Below are 20,105 nucleotides of genomic sequence, written 5' to 3' on the forward strand. Positions count from 1 at the left end.
TGCCTGGCACCCATAGGGTCCTCTCCTCGCCCCTTGCCCCACTGAACTTAGACTTGAAAGAAGCATTCTACTGTAACTAACAGAACATGTGGTGGTGTCAATGTGTTTATGGTGCCAACAAGTTTCTTTGGTTTGCAAGTGTGCCCATGGGCCCAAAAAGTTGACAACCGGTGGGATAGCATATTGATTATTACTGAGAAACACATTTCAAGAACTTTATTTACAAGGCTTCTGCTTAGGCATGCTATCAGATCAAAACAGTTTGTTCCTTGCTGGGGTTAACTACTGGTTCACCCATCCACTGGAAAGAAACAGTTCAAGGGCACACCAAGTGAATGAAGACAGGCTGGCCTTCAACTAAGACTTTGCTGGCGCTACCGCGGCTGCTCTTGAAGAGGCTTAGAATCTTCCCATGGACGGGGCCCTCTGATATTCTTCCAGTCTTCAAAGTTGGAATTTTTCATTTTCTGTAGGGACAAACAACAACAAAAACAAACTAATCTATATGTTGGAAAACATTCTAGACATCCTCAGTTTCTCTTACTGAATTACAGCATCTCCTTTAGAACCCGTAACAACTAAGATCTGTAGAGGAAACAATTAAGGAAATATCTAGGTAAACACAAATGAAGCCATCATTCAGCATGGCCAACACTATTCCTCTGTGGCAAAAGAAAAGGACTCTCAGACTCTCTCAGGCAAGATAGGAACCTTATTTCCATCTGACTCTTTGCAACTCCCTCACACCTCTATTACATTTTGCTGTATCCTGCTTTTGGCTTCAGTCTCTCTCATCTTCAGGGGAAGGTGGACTTTGCATGGGAAATAAGAAGAAACACCTCTCATCCTGTTCCTGGAACAGCTTCTCCTCTGAAGTGGCTCTGAACAGTTATCTCGGCAGCTTCCTACAAAACTGGTATGTTTGGAGGAGGGAGAGAGAAGTGTGTGACTGCATGTATACAGAAGTACATGAGGCCAACTGAAAAATCATACTGTGATTCTGAAGTCACCACCACCAAAATTCCCAACTCAAACCTATGCTGAGTATTTTTTACTGTCATATTTTTTATACTTACTAGTTTATCAAAACTAGTGCTGAGAATGCAAAACTTAAGGGAATGTAGGTCACAGCTTTAGCACATAGCACCATATACTGTGGGTAGCACAGCCAAATTCTGCCCCTCACCCACCCTTTCCAGAACCAAGGGGTAGAGAGCAAAAGTATTCTTAGACAGCGATACAACATTGTGCAATTTATTCTGAGCATAGGATGGGTGCAGGGAAGGAAGAAAACATCTCCCAAATAAGGAGTGAAAGATTCAAATCCACAGATTCAATGTTAAACAGGCTAGTACTGGTGAAGGTAGTGGATTCTACTCCAGCTGGAATCTGGGATGGAACCCTGAGTTCTGATTAAGAATGAATTATTTACAAAATGGACACAGAATTTACTACATGCCTATGAAATTGTTGTCCCAACTGAGCGGGCAGGCCTTTAAGTATGCAAGGTCAGGCCTAGGATAGGGGTGCTCCCCAGGCCTGTGAGCATTTGGCACAGTTGGATCAATGGCATGATCAACCCTTTGTTGCACCATAGTCTGGCATGTCACACTAGGCATCCCTGTGCACAGCTACAGTGTGGAACAGTTCTGTGACCAGCTCAGGCCTCTCTCCACACATACTTCTGAAGATGATCAGGGAAGGACCATAAACACAGGAAAGGCTATGACTCCCCATCCCCCATATCATTTAAAAAAATTTCTACCCACAACCACCGCTGTTGTTCTAACTACATTTATTTTTGCCCATTCAAACTTAAGGAGTTCAGATGCAGTCAAAATGGAACAGAAAATGTGTTTTGTTTGCCTGCATGTTGTTATGGAGAGATGGCAAACTACTGAAATCTACCAAAAATATATATTTAGGGAGATGTTCCAAGCCCAGGAACAAGGAGGGAAGGAAGACTGAAGCAGTGCAGAGAAGCCTATATAAAACTGCTCCAGTTGCTCTGAGCAAGTAGTACTTTCCTGGCCAATGACCAACCCAAAGAGTATTCCTCCCTCTGGGATGGATTAATCATAAATTCTTTTATTTACCATATTTGATACTGAAACATTTTTCTGAAACATTTTTCAAGTCACGAAATAAGGAAACGAGTGTATAACTTGCCCACTTATTAAAAAGCAATAGTAATAATTGGGTTGGGGTCAGAAGATGTACAACATGGGTGGGGAACATTTTTCATCCCAAGGGCCGCATTCCCTTCTGCGCAACCTATTGGGGGCCACAGGCCAGTGGGGTAGGGGAGGCAAAAGTGGGCCAAACAATGGATGTAAATATTATCTTTGTAAAGTAGTCTAGTTTCTATACACACTCACATGTTTTTTATCCTCCATCCAGGCCAGCAAGAGGCATTATCAGAATTCAAGGGCACTTTACGGCCAGGCAAAAACACTCAAGGAAGGTGCGAAGAAGGGCCACTGAGGGGTGCTTGACCTGGTGAGAGTCTGAAGGGCCAGACAGAGAGGACTGGAAGGTTGCATTTGGCCCCTGGACCTGAGGTTCCTCCCCTCAAGATCTCCACAGTAATGGAACCCAAAATACTGTATAGCATTCTGACATTGCAGTAGGTTAAAACATTCAAAGATGCATGATTTGGCAAGATATGACCTACTCGTTTAACATTCATTGTTGAAATTTCTATAAGCCACCAGATATTTCAATATAACCACACAGAAGAGAGCCTAGACGAACACAACAGTGGGTTTTAAATGCAACAAATAAAATCCAAAGGAAATATGAACTGGGACCAACACAATCAACCTCCCATTCTATCTATAAAATGCCTTTTGGAGCCAATCTATTCTGTTTAAGAAGGGCCCCATGGTTCCTTTTAAGTTAGTACCTCAAGTCACCTTTTGTCTGATTTAGGTATTTTATACTCCCCAAGCAAAAAGGGGTTGTTGTTTCTATTACCAATTCAATTTTTCATCTTCTTTTTTTTTTAAAGAAAGAACTAAAGAGGGAAAGCAAACAAGAAAGAGTTGCTATTTCTTGCCTTGTGTCGCTGGGCCAGAGACAGAAAGTTTAATATCTTTGGAAATGTAAATTGTCCATGCCTTACAGTCTCTCTCCTCCTTTGTGTAGGTGGATACCTTACAGGTCAAGGCTCTTGTTGTTTTAATAATGATGCAGCCATTCAACCAGTGCAATTTCTTCTGTGTGTCAACTATGCATGGATAATGTGCACTGTATAGAAACCACATAAAATAAGACTCCAACTCCTTGTTTTAGCTGGGCATGTACTAGTACTCCAAGTGATTTTTTTTTGTCATCATGCCAGTCCCCTAAAAAGTGGAGTTGCAAAGTTTACCCAAAGAATCAGATTGATTTCAAAGGCAGATTTTTAATAAGTTTTATTTTTTAACACAAGTACTTAAAACAGTACAAGCGGGAGAGACAATCTTAAAAAGAGGTATTCCCTTCTCTCACACATGGGGAAAAGGGGAATGCCTCTTGTAAGATGGTGCCTAGTGAAATATGAAAATACATAATCTAAAAATAAAAGTTTGCTTTTAATTCCTTTGCAAATTTATGTAGATTTAATCAATTATTTAAAAGTAATTGTTCTAGTTGGGTTTCTTTAAATCAAGAAACAAACCCAACAAGTTTCTATCTACATTATGCCAAACCAAAACACTAGCAACATTAGGAGCTAAAAGGATGTGTGTCACCTCTCAGGGAGTACTATTTCAATGCCCAATATTAAGATTTATTTATTTGCATTAGACAATTCAATTTACCGAAACTTTACTGGAGCATATTCGGCTCTAGTCCATTATTAAATAAGACTCTTACTAAGAAACTTTGTCAAGAAGCTAGAGGGGGCAGCTTTTTTTTGCTCCTGCTAACTTTGGCAATTGCAGAAGTGAACAGCTGACCATTCTAGAGCCCTTCTGATAAAACATTCCATGGTAAGAATAAAAGATTGGGAATGATCTACTCCATATTTTGGAAAGTTGCTTGTCTTTGTCTGGTCTCTGTGCATTTGGACCCTCTTACATATCAACACCAAATTTTGCAAGATGGTTCCTGAGATGAAGGAGCAGGTTTCTGTCTATGTTTGGATAGAATTGGACACCATTTTGAATCAAGATTCTGGACTGAACCTTTCAAAACTGCACTGATTTAAACCATTGATGTCAAAACTGCACTGTGCGTGTGTTTTTTAGTTTTGTTTTGTTTGTTTCTTAGAATTCTCAACCAACTCCAGGCACTTTTCACTAGTTAATTATATTTTGTAATGGGGAGAAGAGAGTTACTTCAGCACACACGTACAGAGAGACATAAGTGCCAAGGCACTTATGAGGATTTGGATTAACTTGAAGTCTAGAGTACTTCTTGTGGATCTGGCACTGGCTCTGTTACTGCTTTTGGAAAAACACAAAAAGGGGAATGAGGGCATAAAGAACTGGTTGTGGTTTTGTTGGGAGACAGCAGACTTTTTGTTAAAGGGTTGGGTTGCCTAAGTCTGGCAGCTTGCTTTACATGAGAAGCTTACACAACATCACAGAGCTTGCAGAGGACCTAAAGTGAAGGACAAACTTACAGATACTTGGATGCGTTTCATAATGTATACTAGCAAAGGCACCTTGCCATTGATCCCACCTTTGGACCACAGGACACTGTGGAGAGATATGTGTCCATCCACTGTGGAGAGATATGTGTCCATCCACTGTGGAGAGATACGTGTCCATTAATGTTTTAATGTGTTGCAACAGAAATGTGACTGTGAACTCAGAGAGGAAAGTGGGTAATGTGACAAGAATATCAGCAGTCCAATGTTTGTTAAAGCTGTTCTAGTTTATAGTTGTAACAGAAAATACAACTTTTCATGACGTTTGGAGTACTTCTAGGGCAAACCACTCCTAGTGCTACAGTCATTGCTCTTCTGCTGTACACTACATGTGGAACATGTAGAAAACAACATCTGCTTGGCTAAGACCCTGGGCTATTTTGCACTTTGTAAATGAATAGACATCAGACTGAGTCAGGTACTGTGTTGTCACAGTGATTTTTCTATATCACACTGGACCCATTTAAACAGGTACAAGTTTCCCCAGGAAGGAGCACAGTCATGGCCTTCATTTTGAGTTATGATCAAGCATTAGTGAAACTGGGTTTTGTTGCCTCTTCACCGTGTTACTGGAAGTTAAAGGCATGCTTTTCATGTCACATTCCTTCAGAAGGGACAAGTTTCTTATGGTTTCTTTCTGCAAAACTGTTGATTCACACATTTAGAAGTTCAGAATGAATGAATGAGAAGAGGCAGTCACGCTATTGCCCATAACAGAATCAAGCCAGGCCCTAGACTAGAGGCAAATGACTTAGAGGTAAAATTGTCACCTACCCCATTGAAAAAGTGGGCGTGTGCATGGATACACATGTGCATGTGACTTTTATTTGCCTATAGCATATCTTAGAATTGCTGCAGCTATCCAGTGACTAGTTTTCTTATGAGAAAATTAATACAAAAGCAGAAAAACTCTTCTGTAACAAGGGTGCAAGACAAGAGAACATCATTAAGGTTGTTATTTCCAAGGTGCAATGTTGGGACCTGCTTAAGCATGTTGCTCCAAGAGGCTAATGAGACAGCCATAAAACTGACAAGAAAGTGTGGACCAACACACAAATGGAATTTGAAAAAGGGGGTAACATTATTTTAAGTCCTCTACACATTTTTGCAGTTATAAGCAAATGGCAACTAGTGATAATGCATAGACATACAAAAGATAGACAGTGTGGTACAGAAGCCAGAGTGTCAGGCTTGTTTGTAGGAAAATAAATAACCACTCATTGATGAAGTTCACTGGGCGGCCTTGGATAAGTCATTTGCTTGTATCCAGACTTTGACTTCCATGGATGGAAAAACTCCATTCACCTAAAAAGACTGCATCCATCCATGGAAGGCTTTTGACCTAGTGGAGGGATCCCACTGACAGAGAAACGGGGAAGCTACCTTCCCTGATTCCCCCCTTCCTCTGCAGCCTCTAGCGTCATTTGCCATATTGTTTCAGAGGATTCCACATTGCTTCAGATCGGAATTAGACACCACAAAAGCCGGCATCTATTTCTCCCTCTCTGCCAATGTCTTACTATAAATCGTGTGACAATATGTCACTACGCTGCACATTCTCTTGCATTCTCCATGTAGAAAGCTAGAATTGTAAGTCTAGACTAGAACCATTCTTGCTGACATTCTAGTTTTCTTTGTGGAAGGAATTTTGCATAGAAGATATTCAAATTGTGTGATCCCTCACCCTAAGTTTGAAATGGTAAAGCTCAGGCACAGATTTACCAACTCAGTGAGTACAAGGCCTAAATGGCTGCTCTAGAGTTCCTTACAGAAAGGGCAAGATACAAAATTTAATATAAATATGCTACTTTCCAATACAGTATACTTTAAAATACAGGGATGTATTTTATCACCCTATTTGTTTAATCCATATGCAGAACATATAATACGGAAAGCAGGATTGGACCAAGATGAAGGAGGTGTGAAAACTGGAGGGAGAAATATCAATAATTTAAGATATGCAGATGATTCCATACTACTGGCAAAAACCAGTAATATTTGAAACGAATGCTGATGAAAGTTAAAGAGGAAAGCACAAAAGCAGGACTACAGCTGAACGTCAAGAATACTAAAGTAATGACAACAGAAGATTTGTGTAACTTTAAAGTTGATAATGAGGACATTGAACTTGTCAAGGATTATCAATACCTCGGCACAGTCATTAACCCAAATGGAGACAATAGTCAAGAAATCAGAAGAAGGCTAGGACCGGGGAGGGCAGCTATGAGAGAACTAGAAAAGACAATAATGCTGGGAAAAACAGAAGGGAGTAGAAAAAGAGGACGGCCAAACAAGAGGTGGATTGATTCCATAAAGGAAGCCACAGACCTGAACTTAAAAGATCTGAACAGGGTGCTTTATAACAGATGCTATTGGAGGACGCTGATTCACAGGGTCGCCATAAGTCATAATTGACTTAAAGGCACATAAGAACAGCATTGGATCTCTGAGGGAGAGAGGGTTTTTTTTAAAAAAGACTACATGTAGTTCTGTCTGCTATTTAAAGCAAATTATTTGATAGGGATACATTTGCCTCTTAGAGCTTTCTTGGGCTTTTTTGGATTTTCAACCTCTGCCCTGACGCTTCAAACAATGTAGAGTACAGAGTCCAAGCATGAAATGCTATGCTTTGTATTTTCACAATCTGCTTTACAAGGTGCATCCCAGAAGCATAGCTATATTCCCATTCGTTCCGATGGCCCTTGTAGAAACAGCAATAATTTATTAGGCAAATGAGACCGCAAGGCCTAGCTGACTGCATAAAAACATATGTGTGCGAGCAGAATGCTTTAAACTATGTGCGTAGACTGAAGAGGGGGGTACTTGGGGAAGTAGCTTACTCCCAGAACACAAGACAGATAGAATTCATGATAGACCTGAAAGTGCAGTCATTACTATACAAATATATGCACCAATTGTAGCTCTCGCTTGAGGCCTTGAGCATCAATATCCGAAGCAGCACTTCAGATGGATAAATAGAGCTTCACACATGTTATACAATACAGCTTAGAAATGATTCAGCGGCACAAGCTGATTCTCAAAATATATGGAACTAATACAAAGTTGAAAATATTTTTTAAAATTCTAAACAGGTGGGGTGGCAGAAGTTAGATCAGGATCTACTAGTATACCACAGGGTGACTTCTGGTAGACTGGCAAGGATTTCTTACTCTCAGTAGGAAAAAAATTTGATTCTCTCCACTTCCAAATTAAACTGTTTAAATGAATAAAGTTTTGTGCAGGGGGTGACGGGTAAGTAGGAGTGGGGTTTTCTGTGGAAGGACAGTAAGCTTTGTTTAGTTTTGGTTCTCTTAACAAATTCCTGGCTCCGAATTCTTTAATTCTAAGTGTACTTTTTTTGCATCAGGTTCAAGTTGGCATAAAAAAAGTAGATCCTGAAAACCTGAAGCCTCCCCACCTCTGTTCTAAAATACATTGTTCAAAGACTATGTCCCTCCTCACATTTTTTTTAAAAAAAGAACCCATTTTCTAATTAAAGGGAAGCAGGGCTTAATAATGTTGGGACAGCTCCACTTTTGTAAGAGAGGAGCTGAGTTGGGTTAACACAACTTAGGTCAATCAGGTTGCCTTGGAAACTTATGTAAATGGCAACACTGAAGAAAGCCATCTGTTAGAAGAGAGGGAATGAGAGCTACCTCTTCCCTGTCCTGAAGCTGCATCTGCAATACAGTACTCAGAATTGTAACTCCTCACCCAAGGAGTTTGGAAATGTAGTAAAAATTTCACTAGAAGTGCTATTACAATTTTAAAGTAGCAATGAGTTTTACTAACATGTCCTAAGCACTGTTGTTTCTGGTCTCAGTCAGCATCACTGCAAAAATGGCACTAAAGGAGAATGCATGAGGTTCATCACATGCATACAAACTTGGGCATAAAAGATGTAAACTGCTTGTAGACCTTCTGTTCATACGTTCAATAATGTCCTTAATGAATGAGTCCCAGGACTGCAAGACGTCTTCCTATTGTACAGTTCTAATCTTCTTTGTCCAATACACATAATCTATAAAGCCTTTTTACAACTGATGGGAATTTGTTACTGCCCTTAACAAGGACTGCTATAAAAAAAGGTTGGTATACTCTTTTCTTTCAAAGCATATCCAACTCCTCAGTCAATGGTGATGGACTGAATGAAGACATTTCATCTGTCTGTGTTTTATAGTACCTTCAAGTATCATTTACCTATACACTGAAAGAAAGCAGGTGACCAGACCAGCAGGCATTTTGTAAGAATAGATCCTGGCTGCTCCTGGAAAGCTCTCCTCTGCTAAAGAGAGCCTAATTCATGGGTAGTTTGTTTAATTATTTCACAAGAGCAGCGTACCCTTTTTCAGTCAGAATGGTTCTCAAAAGTAGTCTATAGCAATAAAACCAGATTTCTAAGTGGAGGATATTCACAATAATAGATTCTGAATGCCAAGTCCTGAATTAAGCTATGGTGTCATGCGGCTCCTGAATCTGCTCACTTAAAATGTGGAGGGGGTGGCAAAGAGGACTTTTGTGGGGAGCAGGTGTTCCCTAGAGACCTTTCCCCAGTGCCGCAGGTGCTCTAGCTGCCATCAGTGCTCTGAGTAGATGGTACTGTTCTGTGTTGCGATCTATCGTGGGGGAAATTTCATACTCTGTGTATTGACTATTATATGCAAAATGACCCATTTTCAGACTTCTCTAGTAATCATGGCAACTTGATCTGCATGTTTACCAAACTGGAATTTTCCAGGTTGTGTGAAATGCAGGTATTCTTGGGTCCCTTTTGAGGAAAAGCGCTATATGTAGATTTTTTAAACCCTCAGCTACTAGTCTTCAGTTAGATCAAGTTCCCTCTGTACAGATTCATAATTAAAGATGCCCAACGCCTTGTGGGTTTACAACGCTCTCTCTCTTTCTCTCCACATATATATTTAGCTGAACCCCATTGATAATAAGGCACTTTCAAAACTGGGACAATGTGAATTTCCTTTCACTTTGAAAGATGTTTGGATTTGGCCTCAATGGGTTTTCAGGCAAAGCAGAAGAATTCTTTAGCCAGTTCCTCATTTGGTTACAATCCTTGCAAAAATAATCTAAATGGACATTTAATGTTTTGCTATGCCACTTTTGTGTTATTACTTTTGATTTTCCCATAAGCTCAATACAATTCTGGCAATTTAAATATTGTCTTGCAAGCAGCCACTTAAACCTGGTGGAGAGAAAATACTGCATATCCAAGTACACACACAGTTCTGAGATGAGTTGTGTGTCAAGTGTAAAGGAGAGAGACTCTTCATTATATGTTAGTTTCTTCACATAAATAAATCAGAGCAGAGTTACAATGACTAGCAAGGGAGCATAGAAGACAAAAGGCTCTCAAAAGGCAAACAGAACTGAGTCTGAGACCAGCATTTTCATTCTACTTACTAAAAATGATGCTTTCTGTCACCCAAATGAAATGCATTTTAAAGCATGATAAATACTTTCAACCATAATGATTAGGGTTTCTTTTCACCTAAGAGTATAGTAGAAATAGAAATGAAAGACTGCACTACAGAAAATGCAAAAGAACATAAGAGCTCTGCTGGGTCACACCAAAGGTCCATCTAATCCAGCAACCTGTTCTCACAGCGGCCATCTAAATGCCCATAAGAAGACTGCAAACAGGTCCTGAGTGCAACAGCACGCTCCCCGCCTGCAATTTCAAGCAGCTGTTATTTGTTTCCCAGTAACTGGTTATCAATGTGCATGAGAGACCATACATGAAGATCACAAGAGTACTGGGTCTGCACTGCTCTCTACTCTACTCTCTTTGGTATTCCTTGCAACCTGGACATGGACCTAGCCAAACAAGGGATGGAGGGGGGGGATTGGGACAGGACTACTGTCAAGCACAGAATGGATAATGGAAATCCTGCCTGATGGAAATGAAATTAATTTCTAATCCTAGAGCCTATAATCATTGGAAATTTCATTTCTCTTCTCCCCTCACAATATCTACTTCCCAAAAGTGAAAAATATTTCTTTGGAAGGATATGTATTTTAATGCTGTCAAATGGAGCTACAAAGCTTGAAACGTTACAAGTGGTTTGAGAGACTGATGATTTAACAGCCAGTGTCACTAAGACAATCACATGGTTTTGCAATTAGCCACATGGATCTCATCATGATGTTAGCAATATAAATGGAGACTCATGCACATTCTAGTCAGACTTGCATTTCTTTTATAGACTAACCACAGGAACAGTAAAACTGCATTTGCAGTGTTGTATTTGGCAGATGGACATCAAAGAAGGGTGTGCGGTAAAAGGCTTTCAACTCTCAAAGATTATTTCTACCCAAAGGAAAAGGCCTGCTTTTACTGGATGCCCATGAATCAAAACCAGGGCTGGTTTAATTTTAGGTATGAGGAGAATCACCATTATTATAACTAGGGCAGGGTATGGGGGAAAAAGGCTTCAGTGCAGGCATTCAGTGAACCATACCTCATATTCTGATTCCAGTGTCATTTTATTCTTCTTGAGTTTTTCTTCCAAAGCTGGATCAACCTGCCAAGTCAAAAAGGCCAGAAAATGTCAATTTAAATTTGAAAGAAATCCTGAAGTTTCCAAAACTTTCAGAACAAGTAATAGCCTCTCCATTCTCTTATGATGTGCTATTACCCTATGTAGGAAAAGAATCAAGGAGAAGGAAAAATAGGTGAATCCCTGCAGTATTCATTCATCGATGATGGAACAGCAGTGCATTTCTAATTGTCTCTTTGTCACAGTAGATTCTGGCAGTATCAGTAAAACACAAGACATCTTTGCAAGGAATGCTCCATATGAAATCCCAAGCCTTTCACCTCAATGGTGCTCCACCTTAAGTCTAAAGTCCTGTAGATGGAAAAGATGACCTGCATATAAAAAAATGGATCACTAAAGATGTCTTGCACACATTTCCATTCATAAAGTGGGAAACCGGGACAGGTTGATAAATCAGTCTCTCTCTCTCTTTCTATATCTATCCATGAAAATAAACTGCTCTTGTTCAATTTTGATCACAAATTAAACAATGTAAGATTACAGGAGACTTGCTTAAGCTCAGGTTCTCAGAACTGATTGCACCAGAAAGATGAATGCAATATCCCAGTTCTGCACATCCCTTGAGGAGTCCACCTTGGAAACTGCATATGCAGTTTGATAAGGGTGCTCAGAATTGTAGTTCTGTGAGGTGTAAACTACAGTTCCCCGGATTCTTTGGGGGAAATCATGTGCTTTAAATGTATAGTGTGTATGCAGCCTGGCTCCCAGAAGATCAGCAGTAGCACAAAATAATTCCCCCACGGCTGGGGCACATAGCCCCTGAGCCACTCACTGTGGGGGTGATCTTCAGCTGGCCCTTGACTCCCAGGAGACACGAGCGGGGATTTGAACTCAGAGACTCCCAGCCAGGCTCTGCTCCCCACTGTGCTATACTAGCTGTCAGTTAGCTTACAGATTCCCAAAACTTACGTCTCTCTGTTGGTCATGATTTCTCTAACTCAAGTTACAGTTTCTATTGTTTCTCTTCATATTATCCTTAGCTAGTAATAGGGGGCGGGAGGCATGTTCCCTTTTCAGGTATTTCCTAGCCATTCAGAATACTTAAGGAACATTGTCCCTACGAGGAAACACACCACTGGAATATCCTAGGCTATCAGCATTCCTTTATCAAGTTCAAGACTCTGGCCAGGTATTGCCTTAAGGCAGGGTTTCCCAAACTTCCGAGTTCATTGATCCCCTGATGAGTTTATAAAGTTGTTATGGACCCCAACCCAAATTCCAAGGAATATAAATGAAATACAGTTGAAATATCAATATATTTGGAACAGGGTCAGAGGAGGGCAACAAGGATGATCAGGGGACTAGAAACAAAGCCCCATGAGGACAGACTGAAAGAAGTGGGCATATTTAGCCTTATATGGTAGCACTCTTCAAATACTTGAAAAGCTGTCATATAGAAGAGAGCCAGGATCTCTTCTTGATCATCCCAGAGTGCAGGACACAGAATAATAGGCTCAAATTACAGGACACCAGGTTTCAACTGAACATCAGGAAAAACTTCCTAATTGTTACAGCGGTATGACAATCGAACCAATTACCTAGGGATGTGGTCCAATACTGGAGGCATTCAAGAAGCAGCTGGACAGCCACCTATTGTGTATGCTTTAATTTGGATTCTGGCATTGAGCAAGGAGTAGGACTTGATAGCCTTATAGGCCCCTTCCAACGCTGCTATTCTGTGATTCAATATAAACAACATTTAGCAATCATCAGTCATGATTACTAGGAATCATAACATGTAAAAATTATACAGAGGGTTGTAGTCAACTAAGTCCTACTCAAGAGTAGACCCACTGAAATTAATAAACCTAAGTTAGCTCTATTAACTTCAGTTGGTCTACTCTGAGGAGGACTAGCACTGAATACCACAATTTCTTAATTGGCAAGGGAGGTGCGTACATGCCTATGCCCTTTATTTCTGAGCCTAATTAAAATTTTCATACTATACCTGGCAAACTTCTTTTCCACCTCAGCCCCTTTTCAAGCCCCTTTCGACTCCTAGGCCTTCATTCACCTTGTGTACAGTCCCATCAACCCCAGAGGGTCAATATCAATCACTCTGAGAAACCCAGCCTTAAGACAATGCACAGTGATAGTCCCATCCACAGAAATCTGATCAGAAATCCATAATGATATCAAAGTGAATAGCGTGTAAGGATTTAGGTATGAATGTCAGAATAAAGTGCAGGTCTCATAGAAGAGATAGTTATGGAGGGACACGGATGCATCCCAAGGGCAACAAGCTCTGTCTACTAGCTCTGAGGCCAGGAGAAGGAAGAGACATTTACAGTAGAAGCACACTTACTGTTCTGCTGGGTCCAGTGCATCTCCACCTCTCTTTTCTGAAAACGGGGGCACATGACACTAGTCAAATCCTGCCCCTTTTTACTGTAAAAACCCAATGGGATCAGCTTGAGTACATTTAAAAAAATTTGCTTCAATGAGATTTCACAACTAATCAGCAGATCAACCTGTTCCCCCTCCAGGTGTGGCCAATGGAAACACTTTGCTGTAGGCGACTAGTGTGCTCACAGCCTTATACTGTGAAGTTGTGAACCACTCTGCATGTAGACGAAGGCTGTAATCCTATGCACATTTACATCAGAGCAAGTCCACTGATCTGAATGCGATTTACTTCTGAGCAAATATGCATATTCATACATGCAAATGACCCACATTTCCCATTTAAGTGGGCTCTTGCTTCTTCCTTTCCCTTTCTCCTGTAGAGGTGTGGCCAAAATAGGAAAGTGGCCCAATTTTAAAATGTTAAAAAAGACAAATAGATCTGGTGGGACCATAAAAAATGTTTGGTGCCACAGAATCACAGCAGGCGACCCATAGGAGTGGCCAGCAAAAAATGCAATATATTTTTTTAATGGCAAAATTTTGGAGGAGCCTCAGGGGCCACAAATAAACTTTTGGCATCATAATATCACAGTGGGGTACCTATGGGAACAGTTAATTTTTTAAAGACACATTTGGGGGGCTTGGAGGGCCACAAAAACTTTCTGAGGGGCTTGAGATGACCTGCAGATTGTGAGTTACCCACACCTGCTGTTTTAGCTCTCCCCCACACATTGCTCAGGTATCTTTACCTGCTTCACATTTGACTGTTCCACGTACTTTATGGGTACAGAACATTTCAAACAAAGGATTGAAGTTTGTATGTACTCCATGATATACTAAATATACTCTGTGATAGCTAAAACTCTATGATGGCTCATTTTGGTCCAAGAATAATCTAGTCTCAAAGCAAAGTCTGAACTGCATGAATGCAACTCTGCAAATAGACTAAAGAAAGAACGGGGGGGGGGGGACATCAGCACAGAATGCAGGTCTCCAAAGCAGTCTTGTAGTGTTAGTTTCATTCAGCAATCAGAAAAAAAAAAGATTCTTTGATGGAAGATTTCCCCCCCCTCCTTAGGGCAGCATTTCTATCAACCACTGCAGTGAATTCATTCCTGTGTTGTAGAAACATTTCACAGCCACAATATATTTATAGAAACAATATTGGGGCCAAAGGATTGACGTTCACAGTAAAAGGAACCCTGCTGTGTTTGAGTCCTCCTAATATTGATCCTAGAGCATGTTACAAGAAGAAGCAAACATGACTTAGGAGGTCAACTGTGTCCTAGGTTCCTAACCGAGATCCCTCAACCAAAGATGTTTTGGTGGACATTGGATTGTTGTCAGGCACAACTGGCTACATTCTACCCAGAGGCTGGCAATAGCCAAACAAATATTTGTACTTCAGAATTTTATGGGCTACAAAACTAATTTGCACTGCTGGACAGTTCCAGAACATTAAGAACAGTTGTTTACACCCCAAGAAAGAATTATTTATACATGGTACTGTGTACAAATGAAGATCCCTTTCCTGTCATTAACTACCAAGTATAAAATGAATTCAGCTTTCATCCTGAGATGGGAAAGGATGTTAATTGCTTCAACACAAAGCATGAGAGGAAGCATACACTGAGAGCCCTCGGATCCAGCAGAGGTTGCTGTTACTGTGTGCTGTTTAACTCAAGGCTTGAATTTGGGAGCCTCCCTAATACATATGTGTGTACAGGTGGCACTGATATGGTTAGAGAGGTTTAGGGGAGGATAAAATGAGCTGATAAATTGTCTGTCTTAAATGAGTCAAATGACAAAAATTATCAATCTGCCTACTCTGATCTGTGTACTATCAGAGATAGAGCATGTCCAGTACCTACCTATATTTGCTACTGCCAAAAAACAGCAATCATCTACTTTTGCAAAGCTTTTAGCTTCCTTTGGCTATCTCCCCCAAAGCAATATAAATAATTCAGCAGGCATAAGTGCCTCTGCTATCTCCCCTTTCTTTTGATATGTTCCCACCAAAGGAGAACAATAGTTGAATACCATTGAAGTGGTATACTAGTGAAGGCCTTCAACAGATAGATGACTTCATGACTATGTCTTGAGTTTGTCCTGCAATTGATTCTAGCAGGTGATCTTTTTGATGCCTTTCATCTCATCAAACATTTACTTGATCCATCATTTATTCTTTTTGCCTTATTGCAGGAGTGCGAGTCTTTTCCATCCTCACATCCCCAACTCTTGTGGGGCATTTTGACAGTAGGGCAAGGCCACTGCCATCAGGGGAAGCCTTTACTTTGCCTGGGAGACTAATTTCAAATGGTGTGGGCAAAAGCATAAGGGTTTGTAGGTGCTGCTGATTAGCTGACTGGCAGCCCCTCCAAACCCCACTTTTATCAGGGAGCCATATCTTTACCTACTCCACACTTGGACTCGATGGTGGGCCGGATGAGGGCCAATAAATTGAGTCTGAATCCTAGCAAGACAGAGGCGCTGTAGATTGGTGGTTCCCGAGTTCAGATAATTGGTCAGTTGACTGCTTTGGATGTGGTTGTACTCCCTCTAAAAGAGCAGGTTCGTAGTCTGAGGGTGCTCCTGGATCCATCTTTGTTGCTAGAGGCCCAGGTGACCTCAGTGGCTAGGAGCGCCTTTTACCAGCTTCGGCTGGTAAAACAGCTGTGGCCGTTTCCATACCAAGATAGCCTGACCATTGTTTTCCATGCACTGGTAACCTTCAGGATGGATTACTGTAATGCGCGCTACGTGGGGCTGCCCTTGAGGTTGGTCTGGAAGCTGCAGCTAGTGCAAAATGTGATGGTGCAACTACTCACTGGGGCAGGATATTGCCAACATGTCACCCTGCTGCTAAAAGAATTGCACTGGCTGCCCATTAGCTACAGAGCTAGGTTCAAGGTTCTGGTTTTGGTGTACAAAGTCCTGTATAGCTTGGGTCCAGATACCTGAAAGATCATCTTAGCCCTTATGTACCCAGTCAATTACTACTCTCTGCAGGTGAGGGCCTCCTGCAGATACCATGTTATCAGGAGGTCCATTCCTCACAACATAGGAAGCGGACTTTCAGTGTAGTGGCACCTACCCTTTGGAATTCCCTCCCGTTAAATATTAGGCAGGCGCCACATCTGTTATCTTTTCAGCGTCTACTGAAGACCTTCCTGTTTCAACAAGCCTTTTAAGTAGAGACCTTATCCCCAGTCTGCATCTAATTGGAACTGCTTTTCAAGATGTTTTTAAAGCTTTTTCAAAAAAGATGTTTTTAAACATGTTTTGTTTTAATATATTTTAAAGTCTGTTTTTATGATGTTTTAGAGTGTTTTTGTTTGCCGCCCTGGGCTTCTACTGGAAGGAATGGCAGGATTTACATTTTAAAAATAGATGAATAATAACTAAAATCACCAACATACACAAATACAGATTCAAAGCTGGAGCAGTTTTATAACAATATTTATGTCTCAAAGCCTGGGTGAATAAATTTGTCTTCAATTGACATCTAAATGTCATCAATGTAGACCACAACTGCACTCCCATGGGGAAGGAGTTCCACAATTGTGAGCCACCATGGAGAAGGCCCTATCCAGAGCGACTGGCCTCTTTTTATGTGCTTAAATGCATGGCGAGCCCTAGCACCAATGAGTTACTTTTTCCTGTCTCAGACCACAGACAAGGTTTCCAACTGGAGCAGCATGAACTTGAACCCTGGATGGGTTAAGTAATGGAGATGAAAGAGGGAAAAACAGTGCCCTAAACAATAAAAAGGCTTATGGAAGGCAGAAAACAAAAAAGAATTGTCACAGACCAATATCTTTAGGCAAATAAAGCCCTAAACACCTTGGGACTTAAAAGAAGTGCCTTCCATTATCATCTGACCCCTACACTATGATCATGCAGTATTCTTTGTCCTATATACTGTAGTGGTCAGTAGGATGGCGATATGATATGGGCCACTCTCCACGGTGGCAACAGCTTATAGCACACCCTCCCATGTGACATCTTGTTCACCCACACAGCAGAAACATTTAAATGAAGCTAAATACATTTTTATTTCTCTGGGTGTTTGAATAACAACTGGCTTTCATGGGGGGTATTATAGATATTTGTCACTGCTGATTTTATTCCGATTTGGAGCAGTATCCAACTAATCTCTGCTTGCACAATGGACCTCCTCCCTTCCTTTCCCTGTGACCTTCCCAAGTCTGCTCCAGAGAGTTGGGAAAAATCCCAGAACAGATTTAGGGAATGTACAGGTGAATTCTTGTGCTGACAGAACCAATAACAGATGTGGTTGCAAACAGATTTGTAGGGGTGCAGAATGAGAAAGAGGAACAGTGCTATAGAGTAGAAAGAGAGAAGGAGGGTTAAGAGAAGGAAGAATCCAAAGAAAGCTGTGGGGATACTGAGGAAAAAGAGAGCCTGCACTGGGAGGCAAAAGTGGTGAAAAGACGTGGCCCTTCTAAATGAGCAAATAAAAGTTAAAGCAGTCCCTGATTTAGAGGAAACACAAAATAGATCACATTTATTGACTACTTTTCCCAAAGTTCTGGGGGTGATATATACTCTATTGTGTGTCAAAAAGCCGGACTGCTGTTGAAAAATGCACCACTCTTTTTGGAACTGGAACTCTGCTGCTGAATTGCTGGCTGACTCATCCGGAATGTAATGGAGGTAGACAGGGCAGGGGAGTCAGAAAAGTAAGACACCCGCGTTTAAAATATTAAAAGACAATTCCTCAAGGTGCCTTTGTAAAGCCTCTTTAATATGCTGTACCTGTTCTTTTACAAACCACTTAAATAGCCTGAAGTGCAAGATTTAAAACAAAATGCCCTCGAGGCCTGGGCTGAGAAAGAGGAAATGTTACGTAGTTCAGTGCTTCAAAAGTTTCCTCCTTTCTTTCTGTTCTTCAAAAAGGATATGATTATATGAAACATTTACTGATATTTTCTGCTAGAATTTGAAGTCTTTAAAATGTTGAACATGCAACTTGGAGTCTCATCTACTGCAGTGTCTTTAGAGAGAAATTTGCTGGATCATCACAATTATTTCTATAGCATGCTTGCTAGCTTTTTTTGAAATTTGAGTTTAGAATCACTTTTCTATATACTTCTAATCTTCCCCATAACCCATGTAAATTAGGCCTTGCACACAGAAATATTTTATTGTCTTTTGAGGCTAGGATGTCACTGGAGCACCAGGTAAAGAAGAAATAGACTAAGTTGAAATGACACAATCCCACAGTCCAGGTCTCCTATTTGAGTATGTTCAGAGAAACAAACAACAATCAGTTTTAATCAGTATACAAGTAATGACTGCATCTAAGCAAACACTACTACTACACAGCCATCATTAGTTTCAAAATGGTGCTTATGTGGAAGCAACTTGGAAATCTAGTTCATGTACAGTTACATATATGTAAATAAATTATGGAATTCAGCCACAGACCTTTGGTTCATATGTATACTGAAATGTTCAATTTTTCATTCATTTTGCTTTTCCTTGGGGCTTAAATAGAGTAACAAAATCAAGATTCAATTCAAGATTCACTAAATTCTAGTCAAAGTACCGGTAGCTTCTATACTGATATCTGGTGAACTTCACCAACAAGAAAAAATGCAAGTATTTACACAGTGCTTTTCATATTCAAAGTGGTTTATAAACTCTTGATTCCAAATCCTCTGTAGGTAAAATGAGAATGTATGCATTTCTATTACTCTATTTTTACATTTCCCTGAGATTTTTTAAAATACCATCTTGGGTTTTTTTAGCCAATATTCCAGTTACTCTGAAAGTCACATTGGAAACATCTAGAGGAGTTAGAATCAATATAATCTGCCTCCCAAAACGTTACTGATAAAATTGCCAAAATTGTTATTTATTGTTGTATATATATTTCTGGACCAGTGTACTCAGGCTTTTTAATTTGGAAAAATGGAAGAACTGAAAGTGAAATGGGCAAGTGTCATGCTAGATTTTTCAATGACAGAGGCATGAGACTAGGCACCGGTTAAGACATTTTAGAAATCAACAGTTGCCATGGGGGAAAAGTTGCTAGAATGACTAGAAGGGAAGAAGGATACATATAATAGTAATAAGAGGAAATTGGTAAGTATAGCTTCTCATGCAGGTGAAAAGAAAAGAAAAACCTGCACCCGCCAACATTCAGTCTTTTTACAACTATCTGAAGTACAAGCACTAGCACCAATTTACTAGACGTTATTTTAAAGGGTTGTAGCCAACTAACTTTTATTCAGAGTAGACCCATTTAAATTAATGGAGTTAAGTTAGTCATGCCCCTTAATTTCAACAGGTCTACTCCTGAGCATAGGATTGGATACAAAGCCTAAATTCTAACCCTGATAATGAGATAAACAGAACAAATTGCCAAAAATGTGCAGCTGCTTTCAAGGTTTCTGCGATCTCAACATATAGTGAATTCTGGAATATAAACTGGGAATTCATATGTATATAGACGAGCTCTTGGTGACAAGTTAACATGATATTAAAATAATTCTGACAAGTTGCCACTAATACATGGATGACAT

General features: G+C 40.4%; 1 protein-coding gene across 2 annotated transcripts in view; it reads right to left on the bottom strand.

Moving 5' to 3' along the window:
• Positions 1–201: 201 nt before the first annotated feature.
• LOC133377317 (cytochrome c oxidase assembly protein COX16 homolog, mitochondrial) overlaps positions 202–20,105 on the bottom strand; it is a 66,007-nt gene continuing 46,103 nt past the window's right edge. For both annotated transcript variants that reach the window (XM_061611160.1, XM_061611161.1), the window contains 2 exons: positions 11,110–11,172; positions 202–467 (listed from right to left, as the gene is read on the bottom strand). In XM_061611160.1, the coding sequence (XP_061467144.1) occupies positions 375–467; positions 11,110–11,172 (156 nt within the window). In that variant the 3' untranslated portion in view covers positions 202–374. The remainder of the gene's footprint in view (positions 468–11,109; positions 11,173–20,105) is intronic.

Source organism: Rhineura floridana, chromosome 2, assembly GCF_030035675.1.
Source record: "Rhineura floridana isolate rRhiFlo1 chromosome 2, rRhiFlo1.hap2, whole genome shotgun sequence".
Lineage (NCBI taxonomy): Eukaryota > Metazoa > Chordata > Lepidosauria > Squamata > Rhineuridae > Rhineura > Rhineura floridana.